The sequence below is a fragment of the Haliotis cracherodii genome, unplaced genomic scaffold (assembly GCF_022045235.1).
Source record: "Haliotis cracherodii isolate W230 unplaced genomic scaffold, xgHalCrac1.p SCAF_10, whole genome shotgun sequence".
NCBI classification, from domain to species: domain Eukaryota; kingdom Metazoa; phylum Mollusca; class Gastropoda; order Lepetellida; family Haliotidae; genus Haliotis; species Haliotis cracherodii.
In genome coordinates, this window is record NW_027266265.1 from 14,670,635 (window position 1) to 14,694,646 (window position 24,012).

Genomic DNA, 24,012 nt, shown 5'->3' on the forward strand with positions numbered 1-24,012 from the left:
GATAAATCTTATCCAGATAATTACATAGTTCGCTGTACCTGCTGGGTGTCTCTAAAAGAAACCAATTCACTTTTACCATTTCGTCAACCTAATATCACATGTACATAATTTATAACATAAGTCTGATATTGAATTGCATGTGGAATGTTCACATTACACCCATCACTGAGTGAAGATTTTAAAAACAAGATATATTTCTCTATCATCTCATCATGACGCTGTATTCATTTATTAAATATTCCTGTCTGACTTTATTCAGATGTCAGCTGATAAGGGCGTAATTCTGATCAATATTTAATAACGCCATTTCACTGAGACAAAGTATAAAATTTCATTTTTATTCAGTCAACTTTGGAACATCGTTTCCAGAGACTCACCCGCACGACGACCCGAAGAATGGCAACACCGAGCATGATAAAAAACCGAAGCAGATGACAATAATACCGATCGCCCAAACGCATCACGGCAACGGCAATGGTAACCCGATGCACGTGAGTTCCGTGCAAATTGAAATGCACATGCGTTCCCCCATTTCTTGCCCTATAACAATTCACCCAAATCTGATAACATTAATTCGTTATTGAATTGCTACCACATGCCGAGACTGACAAGAAATCAGCGACACCAAGCCCTTGGACGATTGCAAGCTGGACAAACCGCCTGGCAGGTAGCCAATGCATTTCAAGTCCACCATATACAGGCTCCAGTAACGGTACCAGACCACCAACACTATAGATGACCGACCACTTAGTGGAAGACCAAGGGTCACCACCCGACGTCAGGATCGTCAGATTGTGCGACAGCATCTTCAAGACCGCTTGGTTACTGCTGTGAAAACTGCTCGACAGACCATGGGGACACACCAGCGACATTAGTGCTGACACCGTGCGTCAACGATTGACGAGCAGACACCTCCACTGTCACAGGTCACACCGAGGACCCATTCTGACACCACGTCATCGCCGGGACCGTCTTCAGTGGGCAACACAGCACCAGTATTGGCGCCACCAGCAGTGGAGTAGAGTCCTCTTCTCAGACGAGAGCCGTTACTGTATCCCAACAGCAGATGGCAGAGAGAGAGAGAGAGAGAGAGTCTGGTGACGGGATGCTTGTGTTGTTGAGAGAGACTCGTGGGGTGGTCCGAGCATCATGGTGTGGGGTGGAATTGGTCTTGCACAGAGGGTCGGCCCTGTGGTCTTCCCGAACATCAGTCCAGGGAGAGGCAATGGTGTCACAGCAGCTTGGTACATTGATCAAGTCTTGAGACCACACGCCACACCTCATTTGGCACGTCGCCACAACCACGAGTTTCAGAATGATAACGCCCGTGCCCATACTGAGAGAGCATCAAGAGACTTCCTCCAGCAGAATGGCATTAGAACCATGCAGTGCCCTGCCCTCAGTGCCAATTTGAATCCCATTGAGCACCTGTGGGACGAGATTCAAAGACGGCTGAAAGACGTCCGACCAAGGCCGACAACTGCAGCTGAACTGCGTTGGGTATTCCTCAGAGTGTTGGCTCAAGTGCCTATGGTCCTCATCAACCCCCTCATCCATTCCATGTATCGACGTTGCACGGCAGTCATCAATGCACATGGCGGACACACGAGATACTGACTTATGATGCCATTTTCTCAGAGACTAGTGTTGTGTTTCACTTTAAGAACATTTGAAACTTTAATTTCAACCTTGATGGTCAGTTTTGCCAAGTTTCATCTTTTTAATATGTCTCGAAGTATGTTTACAGTGTTTGGACAAATAAGGTTTCTCATATATCTATCCATGGAGACGTTTATTTTGCGGTTCAGTATATATTGAACTACTTGTGGGATGTCCATACAGCGTACATATGAAAGCAAGATGTATGGTTCCTTTATCTTCTTGATTTAATGGTTTTTTTTAGATACTTGATACAAATGGCAAACGCTAACTCTGTTGCACTTTTTCTAGAACGTCATTTCACTTAGGACTAATAAAATATTTATTTGAAACCTTTACATAACTCTTGGCAGATTGTTTCGAGATAGAGGAATTGTCTTACACGGAGAGAAGACATACACACAGACACACATTATAGTCGAAGAATGGCAAAACCTAGCATAGCTTTGGTATCCGACCGTGCTGAAGTTTTGCTTCTTCTTTGTGGAATAGTTAGGTTTGTAAATAGTCAGAACTGCTTCGATGCTGCAATACAACATAACAAGTACATGGAACACCAGGCGTTCAGGATGCTCGGGAGTCCGTCTCTGTATGACTGTGCGTCTGAATGCCTTGCGTCCTCTGTATGTCTCTCCTTTGGTTTTGAACACAAGACACGTACATGCCTTCTAAACAGAAACAGCAGTGCTCGTGTAAGCATTTCTCCAAGATCTGGGTTCGACTTCTGTGATATCCAACACTGGCCCAAGGTATGTCATTCTTCACTCTTTACACGTTTTCCTTCCACAAGCTTCAGTGACCTTCACTGTAGCTTCACTACAGGGTAGACTAGGTCTTCAGCACCCAAAGCCGTAAAAGTTTTAAACCGCACTAAGCAATATTTCAGCTATATGACGGCGGACGAAAGAATCCAGTGATTGATATCATGAACATCGATCCACGCAATTGGGATCGATGACATGCTTCAACCAAGTCAGCGAGCCTAACCACCCAATTCGGTTAGTCGCCGCCTATGACAAGCATAGCCGCCTTTTACGGCAAGCATGGGTTGCTGAAGACCTATTCTAGCACGAATCTTCACGGGTCTGCCGTAAAAGGCGACTAATAACAAAGAAAGAAAGAAAGAAACAAACAAAGAAACCAATCTCATTAAAATCAGATCTTATTTCTCGCTATCTCTATACAAAGATCTGAGGACATCCCAATACGGGTCACGTCAGAACCACCTTTTATCCGACCAATCAAAGCGTCGCTTACCAGATCATGAAAGTGACAGATGTAATGTGTTTTCTAATCATGATACCTCGAACTCGAATGCGTTAACACGGGGTATTCCAAACGATAGTTACGGCCCGTACGACTGATTCCGTCAAAATTATCGTCTATCTCTCGCTTCAGACGGAGAACATTTGAAAGAAGGCGTTGCACTGTATGTGTGGGAAGCACTGCCACAAAATCTCAACCTTATATAAGACAATCCGGAATGTTCGTTTGTTCAGTTTTCGTAATTTTAATCGAAAACTGTGTCAGCATAATGTTAGAGCGTAGTAAAGCTTTTAATAAGATTGGAAACAAACAAACACAAGCTTCACCAAATTGTGCTTGACTGAGTCACAGATATGGTCGTGAATCTAACTTGTTGAGGATAAATTCATAACGTTGTAACTTAAATAACAAATTGCTTATTGTGGGCATATTGTTTCATGTGCAGTTCATTTTAGAATTGACTTTCACTTATTGTGAGTTCATTGGAGTATGAACCTTCATAGAGTGAGGGTCAAACTGTATGAACGTCGGAGCTTGCGACAATTTTTTATCACAATTTCTTACCTCAATGGATGTAGGCCAAGATCTATACACAATTTTGTTTAGTACATGCGATTTCATGTTTACACTGACAGCCACACAACAACCAGCTGTATCGTGGAATAAAATAGTTCCTCAAAAAGAGTGGTGACATGAGCGTATGGATGCACAACTTGCTCTTCAGAAACATCTTACGCAACACATGTATTCAAATAATATCAATATTAGATGAGACAGATATGTTACGAACTACCTCAGTAAATAAGTCACAATGACAGCGTGTCGTAATACATTTTCGTCAAGTACAAGACGTAAAAATGGCCGACACGATAAACGTGACGGGAGAGATTTCGCGAGTTGCTAATGAACCTATGGCGGTTATATGTTTTAGTCATCATTGATCAATTAGTCTGGTCATTTTGGTCGAAATAAATGGCCAACCTCAAGAAAATTGCAACAGAATTAATTCATACTTTATGTTATTTGGTAGCATGTCAGCTTTCAGGAAAAAAAGTCTACCAAAATCAACTCATGGGAATGACCTTTCTCAAGGTCACAAGATATATAATTCGTATTTTCGTATTCTTGGATATTTGTAGGAAGGAAGAGATTCAAATTTATTATAGTTTTCTTTCTAATAAAATTAAATTAAAGAACAATCTGGGTATACAACTTTTATTTACTTCATAAAAAATATCACAGGGACAATTTAATACATTATAATAGTTTAAGGTCAAATAGAGGGAGCAGTCTAAGGTATCCATGAGCAAGCCTCCAAGTCTCCGACTGAAATATTTGCTATTTTATGTTATTTGGATGCAAGTTTTGACGTTTATATAATTCAAAGACAATGGATGATTTTGATAAGACAAGTGTCGTTCAATAAAAGTTTTACAATTTCGTACAAGTAATACTAATTTGTCCGTAGAAACGGTTCGTGGCAGAATGTTCCTTTGATTGAGACTCTGCCCGAATTGTGACTCGTGTACAAGGGGAAATGAATATCATATGTTCCAGTATACTTGTATTAGATTTGAAAGAACATTATTTCCAAACTATTGTCGTATAAATCCCAACTTTTAAAAACTCCGATGCTTATTCACAACTACTGATAGTTGAACACTCATTCGTTTAAGTAAGTATGTTGGTTGCATAATTCAGAAGTTAATTATTTTGCTGTTGTATAATGCCGCACTCAGCAATATTGCAGCTATATGACGGCGGCCAGTTAATAATCGAGTCTGGGCCAGACAATCCAGTGATTGACATCATGAGCAGCGATCCACGCAATCGGTATCGATGACATGCATCAACCAAGTCAGCGAGTCTGACCACCCGATCCCGTTAGTTGTCGCCTTTAAAGACAACCACAGTCGCCTTTTACGGCGAGTATGTATGATACATGTACTGTGATGTTGTTGTGCTAGATGTAAATAACATAACGTAGCTGTAGTTTCGAAAGATAATCCAGTAATAAAACACTTACAGAACAATAATCATCTTTAATGTCAATTATATCATGTATGCTATTTCTCAAATCACTTTAATACATTGTAATTTGTATGTGTAACATGTTTGGGAGAGGCATTCAGATAAGCAAAATTTGCTTGTTTGCCAATCCCTCCACTTTATGGAAATAAATATGTTAATATCATAAAGAACTGGAACTTGGTAACGCATGGGTAGTTGGCCGACTATAGTCTATTCTTGTGAAAGGGGCCCCGGCGAAACTCATGTCAGCCGGTTATCTATTACTGTCGCTGATACGCTGAGTGAACACAGGCTATACTAACTACAGATTCATTTAATTTAGCGGGCGAATCTATTCAATTTGAGTATAAGTACAAGATGATCATAGGCATAGCAATATGGCAAACGCTCAAGTGAGTGAGTGAGTATGGTTTTACGCCGCTTTTAGCATTATTCCAGTTATATCAAGGCGGGGGACACCTGAGTGAGTAAGTTGGGTTTGACGCCGCTTTTGACATTATTCCAGTTATATCACGGTGTGTCAGCTTAATGTGGAAGGAAAGCCCGAAGTGATGCAGGTCTTAGACGTTTACCTATTCGGTGAAACCCACGAGCACGTGTATGGTGCTGATAAATCTAGAAACGTAATCGGGGCGAACCGGGATTCGAACCCACAATCATAGGTTTCTGGGGTGCCCAAGGGACGCAACTCTGCACAGCGAATCGCGGCGCCTTAGACAATTGGGCCACCCGTGCCCCCGAGAGCAATCTCATTAAAATCAGATCTTAGTTCTCACTAGCGAGTACAAAGATTTTATTTTATTGAGATTGCCCCGAGGGACACAAAAAATGGGCTTCACGCATTGCACCCATGTGGGGAATCGAACCCGGGCCTTCGGCGAATAAACACTCAAGTGCCTCGCTGTATTCCAAACAATCTTTGGGGACAGTATTTGGTGATATAATTTTTCACATAATTATGTTTCTAATACTTGTAACAATGTTGGATGAATATATAAAAGACAGGAATATGGTTATCGGTCGTGTTTAACGCACATGTTCTCTGCCGGTGCGGCGTAGTTACATAGCAGACGACGCTACACAATTTATGGTTGATGGGCATGTTAGAAGTATATTGGAAGCCAACTGCTATTATTTTCATCATTATTAATTACATTTTTAAATAAATGTTTATTTGTCAACTTACCATGAAATAATACGGCTCCGTTATCGGTTATTTCTGAATATTTCCCAAGGCACTAGCAGGATCACTACGAATTATCTCCCTTGGCGAGCTCTTCTTGATGTACGGCGACCCGTAGATGCCATATTCTCCTCGTTGGTTTTTATCTATTTTTGATGCGAGAATTAAACATTTTCCCGAAGGTTGATTTTGGTAGACTTTTTAATACAAACTCAAATACATTCAATTAAAAGGAAACAGTCGTAAAATATTCTGTTGCAATTTTCTTGAGGTTAAATTACAGAATGACCAGACTAAATTGACCGATCATTGAAAGGCGATTAAAGACGTATCAAAATGACACTAAGGTTAACTCATAGATTGCTGTAGACCACAACTGTTAGCCTAGACACGGATCGAGTCGATACTACCATAGTTTGGATGTGCATTTCTTTGTTTTCTTCACGAGGATGGGTCGTAGCGAGTATATTCGTGAACGAAGGTGCAGTCAAACTCTCTGGCGTTTCTCAATGTATACTAAAACGCTGAGTTCAAGATTGAAGGGCCTAAATGATCAGAAAGAACGCTTCTGTATGTATTCGTGCTTGGGACGTCCCAAGGGTTTTTCCGGGAATGTGGAAGTAGTCCGTCAGTGTTTACGTCATTTCAAGAAAAAAACGTATGAACGAGGTGACCGATCACTCGTCCAATTGAAAAGCTGTATATCGCATAAACTTCAAATGAAAACATTATATTAATATATTCCAGGGTGAACTGCTTCTTTAATGTATCATATCGTCACCTCATTAACCTATAAAACCTCAATAGATTGGGTACATCATTGGCGGATCTATGAGTTGGATCAGACTTCCTGAAAATGTTTATGCTTGTAGACTTTGATTATATGTACATTGTCAATGACACGTGATGTTACATATTTTCGTATTTACAAGTATGTCTCATTAGATGGATTCTAATCTCAACACAACGAGTGACATGTGTCTAATGATTCTCAGTTTGCTACCACTTCGACTACTGGGTTTCTAAATAGCATTAAAAGTACTTGGTGTCATGTGGTGGACACCAATCTTTTGAGCCGATAATTCTCATCATAAACTTGAGGGGCCATGACCTTTTGACCCAGTTGGTAAATAGGTACTTCTTACATCTACATATACTACGAGCATCTGTTTCACATAGTGCATGTATATATGACTGTGATATAATGCAGTGCGTCAGTGATCGATTTTCCAGTCAGCTGTTAGATAGGTGCAGGTACCCATGGAAACTACGGGAGCAACCCTTTGATTTGTTTCTGAAACAAATTACATATGCCTCACATTGTATGCCCTTTTCTTACAGCCTATAATTCAGAAGTGTTTTTATTAAACTGTGACCTGACAAAGCCTGCAGAATGGGTGACAAACTCCCAATGCCCATCAAATGCCCCCAACAGGGAGCGCCTCCACTGGCCTCTCACAGTCAAGGCTCCTGGCCTTCACATGTTGGAGCTTTTCTCGGGGTATAAGGCTGCTACCTGAAGACTGAAACCAGATGCTTAGGGTAGAGGGGTCTCGTCCATCGTGTCTGGCTTCCCTTCCTGGCGAAGGAAAGATAATTCCCAACCCTACTGCCCTGGCTAAACGTGTAAACTCCCACAGCAAATCGAGAGTCAGACTACCGAAAACAATCTGGTCAACACCCTTTTTGCGACACATCTATTACAAGCAGTACTGTCTCTCACCTTTCCCTTGGATCTATCAGTGATGCTGAGAGGATGAGGGTGGGGCTGTTGCATGGGCCAAGATCAGCGCACTGGAACGACGGCACAAAACGGGAAGCAGCAGTATAGTAGGTAGAACATGGCGCTCGGGCAGCAAGGTGCTGTCTCATCCCAGTTAGCCTGCTATACTGGATTTGTGTGGATCATCGCCCTCAGTTCCTACCACAACGCCGACCAGGGCACAGACCATTCCTTTGTCTGCTGCAGGATCAGATGTTCCCCTTACAGTATGCGTGTTGTTTAACGCTGCACTCAGCAACAATCCACCCATGTGACGGTGGTCTGTAAGTAAATAATGAGCATCGGTCCATGCAATTGGGATACCATGAGATGCATCAACCAATTCAGCGAGCCTGACCGCCTGACCACCTGATCCCGTTAGTCGCCTCTAACGTCAAGCATGGGTTGCTGAAGACCAATGCTGACCTTGATCTCCTCTTACAGAACCTTCACAGAGAGATGCCAAGCAAAGATGGGATACACTCTCCGCGCCACTGCTCTCTCAGCCTTTGGGAAGAAGCAGCGGGCTTGCTCGAAGTCCACTCCTACATCACCCTTGTTTTTAAGGCAGGCCATGAACCGCTAACAGAATGCAAACACTGTATCAACCGGAAGCCCCTACAACCTCAAAGTCCAGAAAACAGATAAAATGTGTGAAGTTGTGTGGCTCGATGCTCATAACGTCAATTACTAGACTGTCAGTTTCAGATAAGATTATTTACAGACCACCGTCATTCAGCTGGAATATTGCTGATTGCCTTGTTTAATATAACACAAACTAAAACCTCGTGCTTAACTGTTGATGTTTGATTTAGTTTACATAAACTGTATGATTTGTGAGAATACGAACGTAATATAATTACAGTATGATAGATATACAACTTGAAAAACATATCATAACAGCTGATGCATCATATATAAATAAACTCTTTACAATTATTAATTTCATAAGCGATAACCATGTTCATGTATATTTTTCAAGGCAAGTCTGTAACGTCTTTTCACAGGGTTCAAGTCTATGAGTACAAAGTATGAAGCCTACTTCTGGTGTCTCCCTGCCGAGATATCACTTGAATACTGTTAAAAGGGTTCTTAGGACTATTGACCATTGCGTGTTCCACACAAAGCATAAGACATATGTCCTTACATCCAATGATGCAGTTATATACTGTACACTAGTCGCACTGTGCGGATTCAGGGACAAAAAAGGTCCCCAGTAACCATAACTACATAAGATTAGCATGTATAGGGTGCTCTGGCTGGGTTACTTGGTAGCTCGTTTATCTTCGTACCCCAGTGGCAAGGGGCAAGGGGCACTTGTTATGTACCGCTGGTTCCCCAGATCCAGATTTGATTATTTACAGCCATGATGAAACCTGAATATTGCTGACTGTAGCGTTTAACAAAATTCTCTCACACTACTCTCATATATCATGATTTTAAAAACAAAAACAAGGGACAAATGGAAAAACTTTGTTTTATAACTTTTGTAAGATACAGTCAATATTCTTATCTAATTATTCGCTGTCCTTACTGGATGTCCTGAAAAGATTTGTTATGAAAAGATTCTGTTATTTGGTTTTTCGTTTACAGAAATCAATTGAAAGCTTTAAATATTAAATGCTGAAAGTGGAAATTTGATCTTAGAACTTTTGCCATTTCTGAGGGAAGATTCTAAAGCAAGATATATGAGGAACGTGAACTGTTTTCAATATCTTATCTTCGAATTAGTTATTTCTTACAGGGTATGACAGATAATGCTTGATGTAGATACCACCTCATAAAGGCAGTTGTGTTACAATATAAACAAGGACAGTTCCTGGGCTTCACATGTCGGAATTGTTCTGAGGGCGATAGGTAGCTATATGACGCCTTAAAAACAGACGCTTCGGGCAGAGCTCGAGAGAGCTCATCAGCCTTGACTGGCTGCTCTTCTTGGGAAGGAAAACTCTCTCTAACGCCCCGCTGCCTTGCAGCTGTATTCATTCTAAAGCAAATCCACAGTCAGACTCCCTCAGGCAGTCTTGTGTGTCTTCAACTACTAAGTAGTACAGGTATATATTCTCGAAACGTTCGAAATGCAAAGAATTCTTAAATTTACCACAATGTCTAAGACAGGTCAAGAGCTGTCGTAAGTTGGTGACAAACATTTAACATGGTGGCTTATGTTTTGATTTGATGCAGGCAGGGTTGTTAAAAGAGCGTGTGTGTATCGTGACCACGTCAGACCATGTCAGACCACATCAGTGGGTATCGTGTGCCGCCTCGTGATGCAATTGAAAACTTAATAGATCTTGTCCATCCCTATCTTGAGTGTCCTTAAGGTATTTCAGCAAGAGGTGCTTTCAAGGAGCACTTGCTTATTTACATTGTGTATCACGTTCAATTGATTCAACAATTACTGCATTTGTCACTACTCTTAATTTCATAAAGATTCCGAAAGATGCACCAGCAAGACGCCTCGTGAAGGCAGGATTTAATGCTATTGCTGGTTTTCCAAACGTCATCAGGTATATCGATTGGACCCTTATCCTGATCATCGGGTCAGCTTATAAGGTTGTTTACGTGTGCAGAAAAGTCGTTCATTCCCTCAACATACAAGCCATGCCACACTTCTACACACGATATCAGATATGATATCTTCCAACATAGTCTGCGTGTGTCTGGGTTTACAAACATAATTAATATCGTTCTTCACTTCCCTGGGGAACCGTATAATGCTGACTTTCTCCTACTGCACTGTCTGGTCATATCATTGCATACCTGGACTTATGTTTGTAATGTAGGTATTTAATTTTATTCAAAATTTCTTTCAATGTTGTGTATATTAATTTTGGCGAAATCGTATGTGATGAGGATCTTGTCCGATTACGTTCAACGTGGTTAATGTTCAACATGGGTCCATATGTTTAAAACTGGGATATTCACAATATGTGTCGGTTCTGATTACAAGATTACGTTTGGGCCGGTAATGGTCCTACTACAATGAACACATTTTTTGAACACATTGTATTGACATTTGCTGCCTCTTTCCATTCTAAAACTGGTGCACAGGCTGTCGGAGTTGGCGTGAAAGAATAGGGTCTCACTGAATACTGATTTATGTTTTTTCTTTTATTATGTAATGGGCGATATTTTTGTTCCAAAGGGCAATAAATCTCAATGATATAAGTGACGGTCCATCCTGTCGCTTCTGGTCTGGGTCCCTGATCTATGTGCGCTGTGACAACTAGTGGCATGTAGAGACGGGGCCAAGCTAAACCGTCTGTAACTATGACACGCATCGGCATACCTGAAAAAAACCGCCATGAAAAACGTTCTATGTCATACATGTGTAATCACACAAGTACAAGTATATCAATATGTCAAATAAAATTTTAACATTGGGCAATGCAGATATCTATTGGTGTAAAGAGAAAAAGAATAGCATTCTTAAACGTTTGTGAGGGAAATTGAAACATCAGATTAGAATAAGGAAACATACTAGGCAAGGCCTTATGAAATTAAGAATGAGCTTTATCAATTACAATAATCTGATCATTGTGAAGGCAAACTGGATGTGGACCCCGCAATGCTAATACAATGATTATAGAGATCGAAAATAAATATGAATATGTTGTTTTTAAGTTTTATAAGATGAAAAATTGTGGATGCTATAACTTGTCGTATTTTCACTTGGCTGAATTATTACATAACCCATCACACCGTACATCTACCTAATTAAAGTGACATTAAAACCACCACATGCTTATTTTAGTATCTTTTAATCTTCACTAGCCAATAAACGTCCCACCCCATATCACTAGCCATCACCACGACACACATATTACAATTGTTTACGATCCACTAACGAGATTCAAGTCTTTTAAGGACTGGCACATGGTCACTATGCAGCATGGGAGAACGGCGGTAAACACCCCTAAGGGTGTAAGACAGCACAGACCGTGTGTGTATTTATTGGTACTTTCGTTAACCGTCGCAGCTAGTACTCGATGTGGCGTTCTCACGACTCTACAACACCTACATTCCACGCCCGAAACTCTCCCTAACACAGGTACCGCCAAATCTTTGATCGTCAACGTTACTGGCAGCACGCGCTTGACGGACCAAATCACGCTGTCAACTTCGAAGAGGGTAACAACAGTGTGAATCAAGGAAGCATCCCCAATTGTTGACATTAGACAATTTCTCAATAACAGAGCTACGATTATAGGTATAGCAAACGGCCATTAGCTTGTGTATTCCCAATATAGAATGTGTTCACAATGCTTCTTTCAGTGGCATTTCGAAGTTGGAGTGATGAAGTAAGACGAGTTCTATGGATGAACAACTTCTTTATTACAATTAGTGCGACGTTTCGTTGTAGATCCTAACACCTTTATCAAGCAATGAAATTGTAATAAAGAAGTTGTTCATCCATAGAACTCGTCTTACTTCGTGTTCACAATGCTTTGTAACCCATAACCTCTGCAGCAATTATGTATGAAATACAGACAGTAAGTCCCGCACAAAGAACTGAAATTGTCCTGTACCTGGCGTAATTGCTTCGATGAGATTTGTACCCGTAAAGTTCTTTAAGCGGCTAAACTCTAGAAAATGTAGCGAAATATCCTGCCCAGCAGGTTCGAAGCACTCTACAACATACTACCTGGGAACATGATAGGGAATCCAGTTGGTACAGGCCTGTGAGCTTACATCCGAGGTCACTATGTACGCTTCTGGCGTACGTTTTCGTGATAAGCGCTCCTATGAACTCTCAATAACCAGTCTCTCGGAATGGTATCGCCGTAAATACTGGACATTTGACGGTTATTTAGAGCAAAGTTATTCAGCTCTCTGGTTGTCTTGCATGGACATAATTGCTATACTTATTAACTAATGCCAACTACCTGAAAGCATCAACCTCTATTACACAGCTCCCTTCATGGTAGCATACCAGTGTCACAGAGTTCCGCAACTGTTGTTGTATTTCAAACGAATTAGCACTTCTCACCAGTTCAGTCCGTCACAGTGCAGCCGGCCAGTCAATTCAACTTCTCTTGTAGGAGTCACTAGTGTGTGTCATCTTTTCATCCCAAGGCTGCATCCATCCTGCATGTTTATGTAATTCATTTTCTCACTTTCGTCCCTGTACCATCCTTGGCACTGAAGGACATTTGACATCATATCCAGTCTGTAGGTTAGGCAGTTTTCTATGTAAGCTCTGTCGGCGTAGGTGCCTAATGACGGTGTTATTTCGGTCTGACTTTGACCCAGCATTACAAGCACCTGTTTAAACATGTAGTGTAGTACATTGTTCACAGGCCCTACATTATCTGTAGTGGCGACGTCAGACCCATTTTCCTCGATTATTTTAAATACCACTCTCAAATAACACTGACTCAAATCTATGTCATTATTTACAGGGTTAACATCAAACCGTATCGGCCCCCCACTTGTAATGGTGGTAGTAGGGGTATACCACACAGCCACTATCCTGCATAGAAGTCACAACGGCTGGCACTGAAAACAGGTCCAGCTGTGATTTTGAACACTGTGCTTCTTCAGGACGTATGATCTTTTACCACACAGCTATTCTGCTCTTCTTTTTCAATTTCTTACGTTTCTTACCCGCGATAGGTGGGGAAGACAGAGCATGCAGAGATTCCTGTTTCACTCCTCACACACCCTCTGTCAAAACTTCTTGACCTCTCCTTTTAAAGCTTTCCCTAGGGGAAACATTACTGTAAACACCTCTGCCACATTTGTAAGAGCCCTTACACCCCTTTTCAGGAAAAACTTACCTACATTTTTTAACAAAGGCAGTGCTATCCCACCTAGAATATTCCCTAGACCACACCACCTTTGATAATAATGTCCCAGATATATCGCAATATCCCCGTATTCGTACTGGGGCACCACACGCCAGCGCTTCATTATCTGCGACGTCTAAAGTGTAAAACCAGAACAGCTTTATCGACCTGAAATGCTTTTGTCGCTTTTGCTGTTAGTTATGTCATACAAAACACAAATTTTCTATTTCGGTGAAGCTTTATACCTTAATATGTATAATTATCAACAATTTCCAGTATCTTTCCAAAAAAATAAAATAACGATTTTGTGGATTTGGCTTGGCCCCCTCTTTTTGTTTTTGAGATATTTACATTTAGCCTCCATTTTAAGCAATATTGATTAAAGGAATCTTATGATTTTTGTAACCCAGATTGGGTATCGCTTAAAAGGACTGTATCGTCTGCATAGAATAAAACTAAACTATGTAACCCTACTGTAATGTCATTTCCTGATGTACGATTCAATCAAAACACTTTGCATCCTTGTTTTGTTAATCACGGTTCCAGATCATTTAAAAATAGTGGTGGTGACAGATTTTCGCCCTGTCTGACACCTGAACGACAAGGGAAATACCCCGATTCTGCATTATTTGATTGTAGCATTTATATAATATTACTGTACATATTTTGAAGTTAGAAAACGGCCCTCAATTCCACAGTTTTGCATTTTTGACCACAGTCCTACTCTCCAGACAGTATCGAGTGCCTTTGTAAAATCTACACCACATGAGACACAAGATTGAAAAATTCTGAATATAGTGGGGCAATGCTATCTATGATTTGATCATTCTAGGAAAAATCTAGTCCGGAAGCCTTATTTCGTTTAAACTTCTTTGCAGCTTTTATAATTTATTCAGTCATTACATCATAAACTACCGGGCAAAAGAAAGTTTTCACCGACTTCACTTGACCAAACACCAAAAACAAAGGCATATGTGAGATTTATGATGATTAATTTATAAACAGAAATCATTTTCCATGAATTCGAATGAAAAAGCATTGTAATGCCGATATTGCATTCTCTGCAATACACAAAGAAAGAGTAAATGGGTCCAAATTAAAAATAACACAAATCAGAGTTCATTGAGAAAGTGCATGAAGAGTCCATTAATGACACAGTAGTCAGGTAACATGTCATCAATAGCGAGTGTGACCACCCTGGGCATCCATGCACGCCAACACACGCCTCCTCATTGACGTCGTCAGTCGGCGGATAACGTCAACAGGAATCCTGTTCCATAAGTTCCATAGAGTCTGTTCAAATTCCTGTCGGTACACCTTGTCTCAGCTGACGATCAAGATGATCCCAGAGATTTTCAATGGGGTTCATGTCTGGAGAACAAGCTGGCCAGTGCAATACATCGACGTTACCGTTGTTCAGGTGGTCTTGAACAATTCGGGCGGTGTGAGGCCTTGCGTTGTCTTGTTGCAAAATTAATCCTCTTGGCTGATGTTGAATAAATGGCACTACAACAGGTCTCAACTCTTCATCCCTGTATCGCTGAGCATTCAGGTTTCCTCGGAAATCTGGCCACAAATGCCACCCCATACCTGACGCCTCCACCTCCAAACGGGTGAACTTCTATATTGCAGTTTGGCGCCAGTCGCTCTCCCCTTCGTCGAAAAATCTCTGCCATCGTTCCTGAACAGACAGGACCTACTTTCATCTGTAAAGAGCACTCTCGTCCAGTCACGTCGCTGCCACCGACGTATGGTTCGTGCCCATTGCAGTCTGCGTTGACGGCGTAGACGGGTCAAGGCCATTTCACGGAAGGGTCGGTAGGCTCTTATACCAGCCGTACGAAGTCGTCAAAGGACTGTTCGTCTGCTGATGGCATGCCTTAGTGCTGTTGCCGCCGTTGACGTCGCCGTCACAAATCTGTTTCGGAGGTGAATCTGCCGGATGTAGCGGTCTTGGGCCAGTGTTGTCACTCTCGGTCTTCCCGATCTTGGCCGGTCTTGAGTCTGTCCTGTCTGTTGGCTGTGGATTATGAACTTGCTGATGGTGGTCTGGCAGCAGTTGAAAGTTCTGGCTATCTGACGTTGAGTAGCCCCCATATTGGCCATACCAATCGCTCTGTCTCGTTGCGCTTGTGTAAGTCTGGGCATATTCTTGGTGGTTTTTTTGCTTACTGAATGCCTGCTCTGTCCAACGTCGGTATTTATGCCACAATCACGCACGTGCATTAGGACCAATGTCTCAAAATCACGTTTTGCACGTTTTCAACAATGCATGATTTGGAAAGTTGCGTTCGAAAATCTGCGTTGTGGTTGTGGTCATGTTGCATTTGGGCGAACGTTTTCTGCGGGGGTTCAAACCTGTACCAGCTTTTTTGCTTTTTATACAACTATTTTTTAAAGTGAAAACTTTCTTTTGTTTATAATAAAGATGCATCAGGAGTTTTCGAATTTTTTTCTTTCTCACTTTTAGTTAGGATCTTCCAAAATTCTTTGGGTGAGTGGTGAAGGTTTTGACGAAATGTCTAATTTAAATTGTCTTTATATTTACGTGTTGATACTTTTCTTGTAAATCTTTTCTTCTTGGTGATATGCCAATCTATTAAATTCTGCTTTTGATTTTTTGAGACGTTTTTTTGCTTTATTAATTTTCTTACGAGATTGTCTGCATTCTATTCCGAACTAAGATTTGTTTTCATGTTGTCTGGGTTATTAAACATATTTTCAGTATCAATAAATATTTGTGTTTACATCAGGTTTATATTGAATATTTTTCTCAGAGTTTTTGTTTAGCTTATATATGGTAGATACATCATTCTTACTTCCCTCTGCATCAACCTCTTTATTGATAGATGTTGTAATTTGAGCACTTACTTCGACATCTGTTATTTTATCATCTGTGAAGCAAGCATGTCATCAAATATTTTGTCAACATATTTGTTTACATTTGATTGAGTTAAAACAATATAATTATCATCATCAAGAACAACATTGACATCAATATCACAATTATTATAACATTAACATTATTAGGTACAAATATGTTTGCCATTGATTGACATGGAATCCTTGCTTCATGGACTCTGTTAAAAATAAATGGGGTACAGGTATGAAAATTCAGGACATCTGTGACGTCAATGTTATTAGGTGCGTCTGTGTTTGCATATGCTTGGGTAAAAATATTTTCTTCATCAGAATGGTTTTCTTTATCTAAGGGTACATGAATATTCAAGATATTTATGACTTATGTTGTATCATATATGTTTTGAACACCAACTGTGTTTTCATTGGTGTTTCTCGGTACATTTATCGTGAAGGCTTCCTTGGAATTATGTATAAATAGGGTGTGATCTGCGGTATTCAGACTACCAGATACATTGTGAGCATAATTTGTGTTATCATCATCACATCTGTCAAGATGTTAACACACAAAAAGATTAGTACCTCTAAAATAATTTCTTTGTTTAAAATCCATCCGAACAATTTTTGGGGGTAATTGTTGATTATTTCTGTGTGAAGTGGATACTTTTTTAATCATGGGACAGGACGGGAAGGGTGTGTTGGGATGAGGTCAATTGATGGGTTGGGGTGGGGGTGGGGGTGGGGGGATTAATTTGGTAGACTTAAAAAACGGGTAATCCAAAAACTTGGAAACGCTTTAATTAACATTTAATATCAACTTTAAATTAACAATTATTAGTTTTGTTACCACCCATTGGTCACAAGTTCGAGCCCTGCAAGAATGGGATTGGACAGTTTGCTCTTTCGGCCTGTGTTTTAAGTTTTTTGAAAAGAGGGAAGTAAGATATTCGTTAAGGGTGATGATCCTACAGTTATATGTAATGATTCGTACTCGAAGCATTGACAGTTAGTGCTACTTAAAGTCCCAGAATAAATACTCCCTTTGTGATACCACAATATTATGTCATGATAGGTAAGCACAAAACACTTTACATTTAAAAAGACACATTAATCTCACGTAAAAAGACACATTATCTCATGTAACACACGAGTGTTTGACCATCGTCTCTCATTCACAAATAGATGCAAAAGTAATGTGTTTTAGACACGAGTAGTGCTGTGTTCTATTTACAAGCTGTATCTATCGCAATATATAGCAAAAATATTGTTAAGCATCTACCAATAAACGTATGGAACATCCGATTATATTACACGGTTAACTTTACTGGCCAAATGCCAAAATTGCTCCAATGTATTACCACAACTAATATTTTTGAATAACTTTTCCACCTCCAACTTTGAGAAGTGCATTTGTATGTTATATTTCCAGACTCTCTCTGGTCCCTGTTTAGGAATGTCATGTCCCCTGACCACCAGCTGTCAAGTAGATCGACATGGCCGTGCAACATGTGTTCCAGGTATGTTGTAACTGAACTTTAACGTTTACCACAACATAATTTCACCTTTTCACATATCACAATACCGGTACTTTTTGAACAGTATGTAATGAATATATTAGTTAAAGCGTACGAAAGACTTACAGTGCCACTTTTGTAGCATAATTGTATTTTTTAAATAGATTTTTGTTTCTAGTTATTTCAATTATTTAATCGTTAATTCAAGTTTTTCTAATCTACAATAACTAGAAAACGATCGACATTACGAGAAAATACGTGAAACTTCGAGAAAATAATCGTAATAACGAGAAACAAACTTGAAATATCGACATATTATAAGTATTTGTAATAACGACAAAATATTCGAAATATCAAAACAAAGTAATTGAAATAGAGTGAAATTATTTTAAGGTACCGGTCTGAGACCAAAATCGAAACTTTGGTAAATTGTAAAAAATATTCGGAATGACGAGAAAATATTCGAAGAAATGTAACCAAAAGAGCACCATTAGGCGTTCGTCGGCGATTGGTGTTGGCTAGGGTTTGCATTTTTTGGATTAGGGGAACCCGTATCCCTGTTGCATGTGATTATCTGTACAGAGTTTCGGGGCTGCGGGCATCCTCTTAATGTACTCGTGGCCAGCGTGAGCCATGACGGACACTACCAGGGTGCTGTGGCAAGGTATTCATGTAAGAAGGACTACATCGTCTGTCATCAGAGAAACACCAGTGTCTGTCAAGCCTCTGGACAGTGGGAGAATGTGGCAAGTCTCTGCGGAAAGTTCAGATGGAGGAATCCAGTACGTATAATGATGTTCCATACCACATTTTCCATCTGAACGCAAAAAGATGTTCTGTTAATAAATTTAGGATACAAAGATCAACATGAGCGCTATTGATTCTGTAACAATGTTGTACATAAAACATGTAATAGGGTTGTAATAGGGCCATATGTACCCTGTTGGGATTCCGGGGTAGAACTGGATCCCAGTAACCTATGTTTGTCAAAGACGACTAACAAGATCGGGTGGTCAGGCTCGCTGACTTGATTGATGCATGTCATCGGTCCGAATTGCGTGGATCGATGCTCAGGATGTCAATCACTGGATTGTCTGGTCCAGACTCGATTATTTACAGGCCGCCGTCATATAGCTGGAATATTGCTGAGTGCGGCGTTTAACAACAAACAACAACATGCTCTGTGACTTAGCTGATTGTATGACATGGTGCCCCAATGGAATGGATAAGATATTCATCAGGGTCTGTTATCGTCTGCAAAAAAGCTAACCGACAGGGGTCGGGTTACAGAGTTAACATATCAACTGCCATGGCCGGCTGGACCAACATCTTTGCCAGTGGTCAGGAATTTTTTCTAACATTTGCATCTGTCAACTCGTAATGCCTTATCCCTGTCCATGCTCCAGTGTGTCTATGATTAAGGCTTCTTTGAAAAAACACAAGGATAATTGTTTTGTAATTTACCTGGCCTTTAGTGTCACCTGTTTGCAACTACAACCCGAGGTCTTGCTAAACTGTCATTGAATAAGGCCTTTCTTTGTAATGCTCGGGTCGCACTAGGAGACCTTAGACCGTCAGACCTTAGACTTTTTGAAAATAATGTTCCATGAGTTTTGAACAACACACATGATGTTTCTTGAATGAAGAATTCAGCTTATTAACATTTTCATCGACTCTTGTCGCTTGTCACCGATGAAGTTTCTACACACAATGTTTGTATTGTCTCCAGTTTGTCTCAAAATTTAAATTCCTAGATAATTTTATTGGTGTTCCGGATATGTTTTTGCAATTGGGCCATCTAACAACCATATAACATTGTGAACGAAGTTTCAAAATATGTCTGAAAGAAATTACTATAAGGGAAATGGGAGGGCTAGACTGGGCAACATGAGGTGATGACAGCAGCACTCTGGTTAGACTCCATGGAGGACAGAACTTGGCAAGTGAGACAATATATATGCCTGTCATTTAAACCTTTATCTGATGGTTGTATAATGACCCCTGCATGCGTAACTTCAATGAAGATGCTATTCGTCTCTGAATATCCCATCTCACCGGGACTCCTATTCAATGTAAATGGAGTTATTTGTTTCTATCAAAATATATATATTTTCAGAGACTAAGCGTCAGTCTACTGTTTTCTTACAAACTATGATATATAAGGAGCACGTTAACTGTAACATGTTTAACGTTTAGGTATTACAAAAATAATATTTTATTGCAAAATTGCCTTCTGCTGAATGAATGCATTGCAAGATCAGGATTTGCAGGCTTTCGTCATACTCATTGTATGACTCGAAATCATTGAGGGAACTGTTTTAAATCTCATTTTTTGCCATAATTTGTAATTTTAGATCACAGCAACCTATCGAATCCATTAAAGTGTAAATGTTAACTCTGAACATAAAAACTGCTTTAAAAAAAACTCGTCAAAGGAACATATTGATATTTCAGAGCCAGGTAAAAATCTCGTCGGCGTTGTTTCTAGCCGTCACAATCACGGTGCAAAATTAACATTGGTTTTAGATCGTGTGCGAGATGGTTAAGTGTTGAGAGTGTCACTTCTTGGAATTTTCTTGCTAGTAGCCTTGATATAAAATTTGTTTCTTAAAACTGTGAATCCAGCATTAATTATATTTTTAGGAATATTTCAAAGCCTTTGTAGATCGGTGGTATGCAGCATTTATACCGTTGATAGCTTGAACCGTGTGTAATGTCACGGTCTTTATCGCGCCATATACAAGTGGTAGCAGTTGACATCATGTCATGGATAAGCAAGGATACTGTCTTTTGTCATGTATAATTGACTACAGTATTTGCATTTTACGTAGAGTGCAAACATCTCGTATGATCTGCCATGTGGGCCACAAAGCAAGTTCCATGTTGTTGTCATGGCTACACCAACCACAGCTTTCAGGTAACTAGGATCTCTAATCCACTGCCTCATGTAAGTGAGTTGTGTTTTGTGATGATTCAAACAGAATTTCAGATGAAAATTATCTGAATTGATCACTGAAAATTAGTGGGGACACTAGATGTTCGCGAAAAGCATGAATAAGTGGAGTAAAGTTACAAATTTGACGAATCAGTGCCAATGACGAAGTTTGATGCAATTTACTATTTTTTAAGTTATGCCATATGCCATATGCTATATGTTGTCAGGTGAGCAAATGACTGTCTTTGCACATGTTTGTGGCGGTTGCCACCGGAGGGGCCTTGTGGTATCACCTTTTGCATCACCTGCATCACTTCTGGCTTTCTTCACACATCAATCTGACACGCCGTGATATAAGTGAAATAACTTTCAAGGTGACGTTAAACCAAACCCACTGCAACACTTATCCAATTCATTTAATACCAGTTATTTCCCCAAGCATGGAAGCAATCAATCAAAAGTCATCATGAAGAGTAAAACACAATCAAATGTTCACAATTGGAAAATTGGAGGTGCAACGTGCATTCAAATAGAACCGTTTTAGTTACTTATTATCAATAAAATACAAACCATCTATTCTAGGATATTGGCAAATCTATGTGTGTATTTAATCATTTGAACATAGGTACCATTTATACCATGTTTAATCATTCAAATCTTCATATGAGGTTTTCAGATAGTGGTGTAGTTAATAAACGCCTTTGGTCAAGACTGCACAGTTACACAGCCATTCTCTTCCATCTACATGGACACTGTTCCATCTCTCATGGCATACATCAGATCATGAACAGATAGCAAGCAATTCTGTTTCCTTTAATTGGCTTACTAGCCAAGTTTTTCATTTTGTTTTCCATAAACCGAAAATAAATTAGGTCACGCCCACTAACAGACCACTGTTTCTTGATCAGCTGATAATAAATTGGGCAAGTGTCGCATTATTGCACTGACCGATGTCACTGATTTCGTAATTTGTTGTCTTCAGTTATTTTGGGTGGATTAAATAATGAGTTTGTAAAGTTATAATTCCTGAGGTATTTATTAATAAGAATGTGTTTGCGTTTATGAAGTTATGAATGTAAAAATCCATAAGGCCCAGTTAGCACACAGCTTGTTACATTTATTCAGTTATCCATCGACACAAATTGAAAGGCAAAGCAGAGGAGAAAAGTATCTGAATGGATCACTAAAAAACAGTGATGACACCAGGTGTTTGCAAAATGTTCTGCCTTACTGGTAGTACCCGTCACTCGCGCAGTTTCACAAAAGAAACTATAGTGTCTCTCCATGTCTCCAAATCAGTTCAACTACTCATTCACCTGGATTTGTCCATGACATGTAACGAATAAAAGGAAAATCAATCCATCAGTCAAAAGACAAAAGATTTCCAGGGTGTCTTTGGCAATTCTAGTGGGCCAAGGGGACGCATTTCTTTATAGTTTGTCCCTTTGTTTCATTTCTACCTCAGTTTGGTTTTGTTACAGGTGTTCTTTGTGGCTGAAGGCAGGCCAGGACGTGACGTTCCTTTCAGATTTCAGATTTGACGCTGAAAGTGGAATAAACCTGACAGTTTTCAACAGCAAGTTTCACCATCGTTGGGGTATTGAGGAGATACGACCGCTTCCTTTAACTGTAGGAAAGGAGTCTGAGATCCAAATATCTCTGAATGACGGAGAGTATAAGGTAGGATCTGAGTTGGAGTGTGTTGAACTTTGGTAATGATGTTTTATTTATAGGCGAATTCTGAACGACTTTCACTGGGGTTGTAAATATCATTTGACATCACTACACATTCAAAGAACCGTCATATTGTGAGAAAAAAATATAAGTTAATGATAAAAATGAAATATGTTCCGTAATTACAATTAGAGCAAAATATCTGCATGTATAAAACGGTGCATGTTTTTACTTTCCAGCTTGTGGTGGATGATGTTGTCGTGATCAACTTTCCTGAGAGACTACCGGGAAAAAAGCCTAACTGCATAAGTCTAGGAAATGACTTCATTGTTCGTTTTATGGAAATCTATCTCTAATTCACAAGGACTAACACTCGCATTTGAGGCATGTGTCTTTCGCCCTGGATATGCGTGATAAAACCTTAAAATGGTACAATGGTGTAAAATAAATGTTTAATACAAACAAATCGATTGTGCCAACTGCTAACCACTTATGCAAATTACAATAAGGTTTCTCTAGCTGTGGGAGTTTACCTGCCACTCCACTGTTCTGTATTATTGTAAGGCACCTAAATTCGCCATGCAGAGTTGTGTTTGTCTGAATGATACATTCATCTGATTCTGTTCCTTCGATTGTCAGCCCAATAGAACAAGCAATATTTTGTATTATTTGTGTACTGAGGCGGCAACAGGCCTTTAGTAGATGATACATATACTTGTTTATGCGCAATGAAACAACGTGTATTCCTTTAAGAACTCTGCAGGAAGTTATGATTATTGAAAGGGTTTATCATTTTTATTTGTAACCGAAGGTTATTTATAGTTACTTTCATGCTGCAATCGAATTATTATCAGATCTTTGCTACCACTAAACAAAGATATGAGGACATCCCATTACAGGTTACAAAATTTCGCAACTTTGATTGACCTGTGAAATGACGAACAAGAAGTCGACATTAGCCAAGCAGCTTTCTCGCGCTTCACGGCAACAGTTTTAAACTGGCAACTTCCCTTCCAGACTACCTTGTAAAAATATTGAAACTTGGAAAAATGAACTAAACAAAAATTCTGAAATAATATACAGTCGAGTTTGTATGGCAGTACTACCCATTGGCTATGGAAAGTCGCTTTCGTTTCAAATGTTTATCACACTGAATCGAGAGAGTCGAGAGTCGGTAACCTCGTTCCCTCCGTGTTAACCTTTCCGAGGTTGCATGATTAGAAAACACATTCAGAATGTCGCCTTCGCGATCTTTCCCGATTCACGCTCTGTTTGGTCAGCTGGAAGGTATTCTGACATGACACGTAATGGGTGTCCACAGATTTTGTTTAGCGGTA

The 24,012-nt window shown here is 39.9% G+C and overlaps 1 protein-coding gene across 1 annotated transcript; it reads left to right on the forward strand.

Annotated features, from left to right (window-relative positions):
• Nucleotides 1–2,141: 2,141 nt before the first annotated feature.
• LOC139447164 (uncharacterized) lies at nt 2,142–23,031 on the forward strand. The gene is made up of 6 exons (XM_071228362.1): nt 2,142–2,408; nt 17,982–18,069; nt 18,649–18,848; nt 20,898–20,983; nt 22,483–22,681; nt 22,915–23,031. Exons 1-6 carry the CDS (start codon nt 2,208–2,210, stop codon nt 23,029–23,031), a joined length of 891 nt encoding a protein of 296 aa, XP_071084463.1. The 5' UTR covers nt 2,142–2,207.
• Nucleotides 23,032–24,012: the final 981 nt, after the last annotated feature.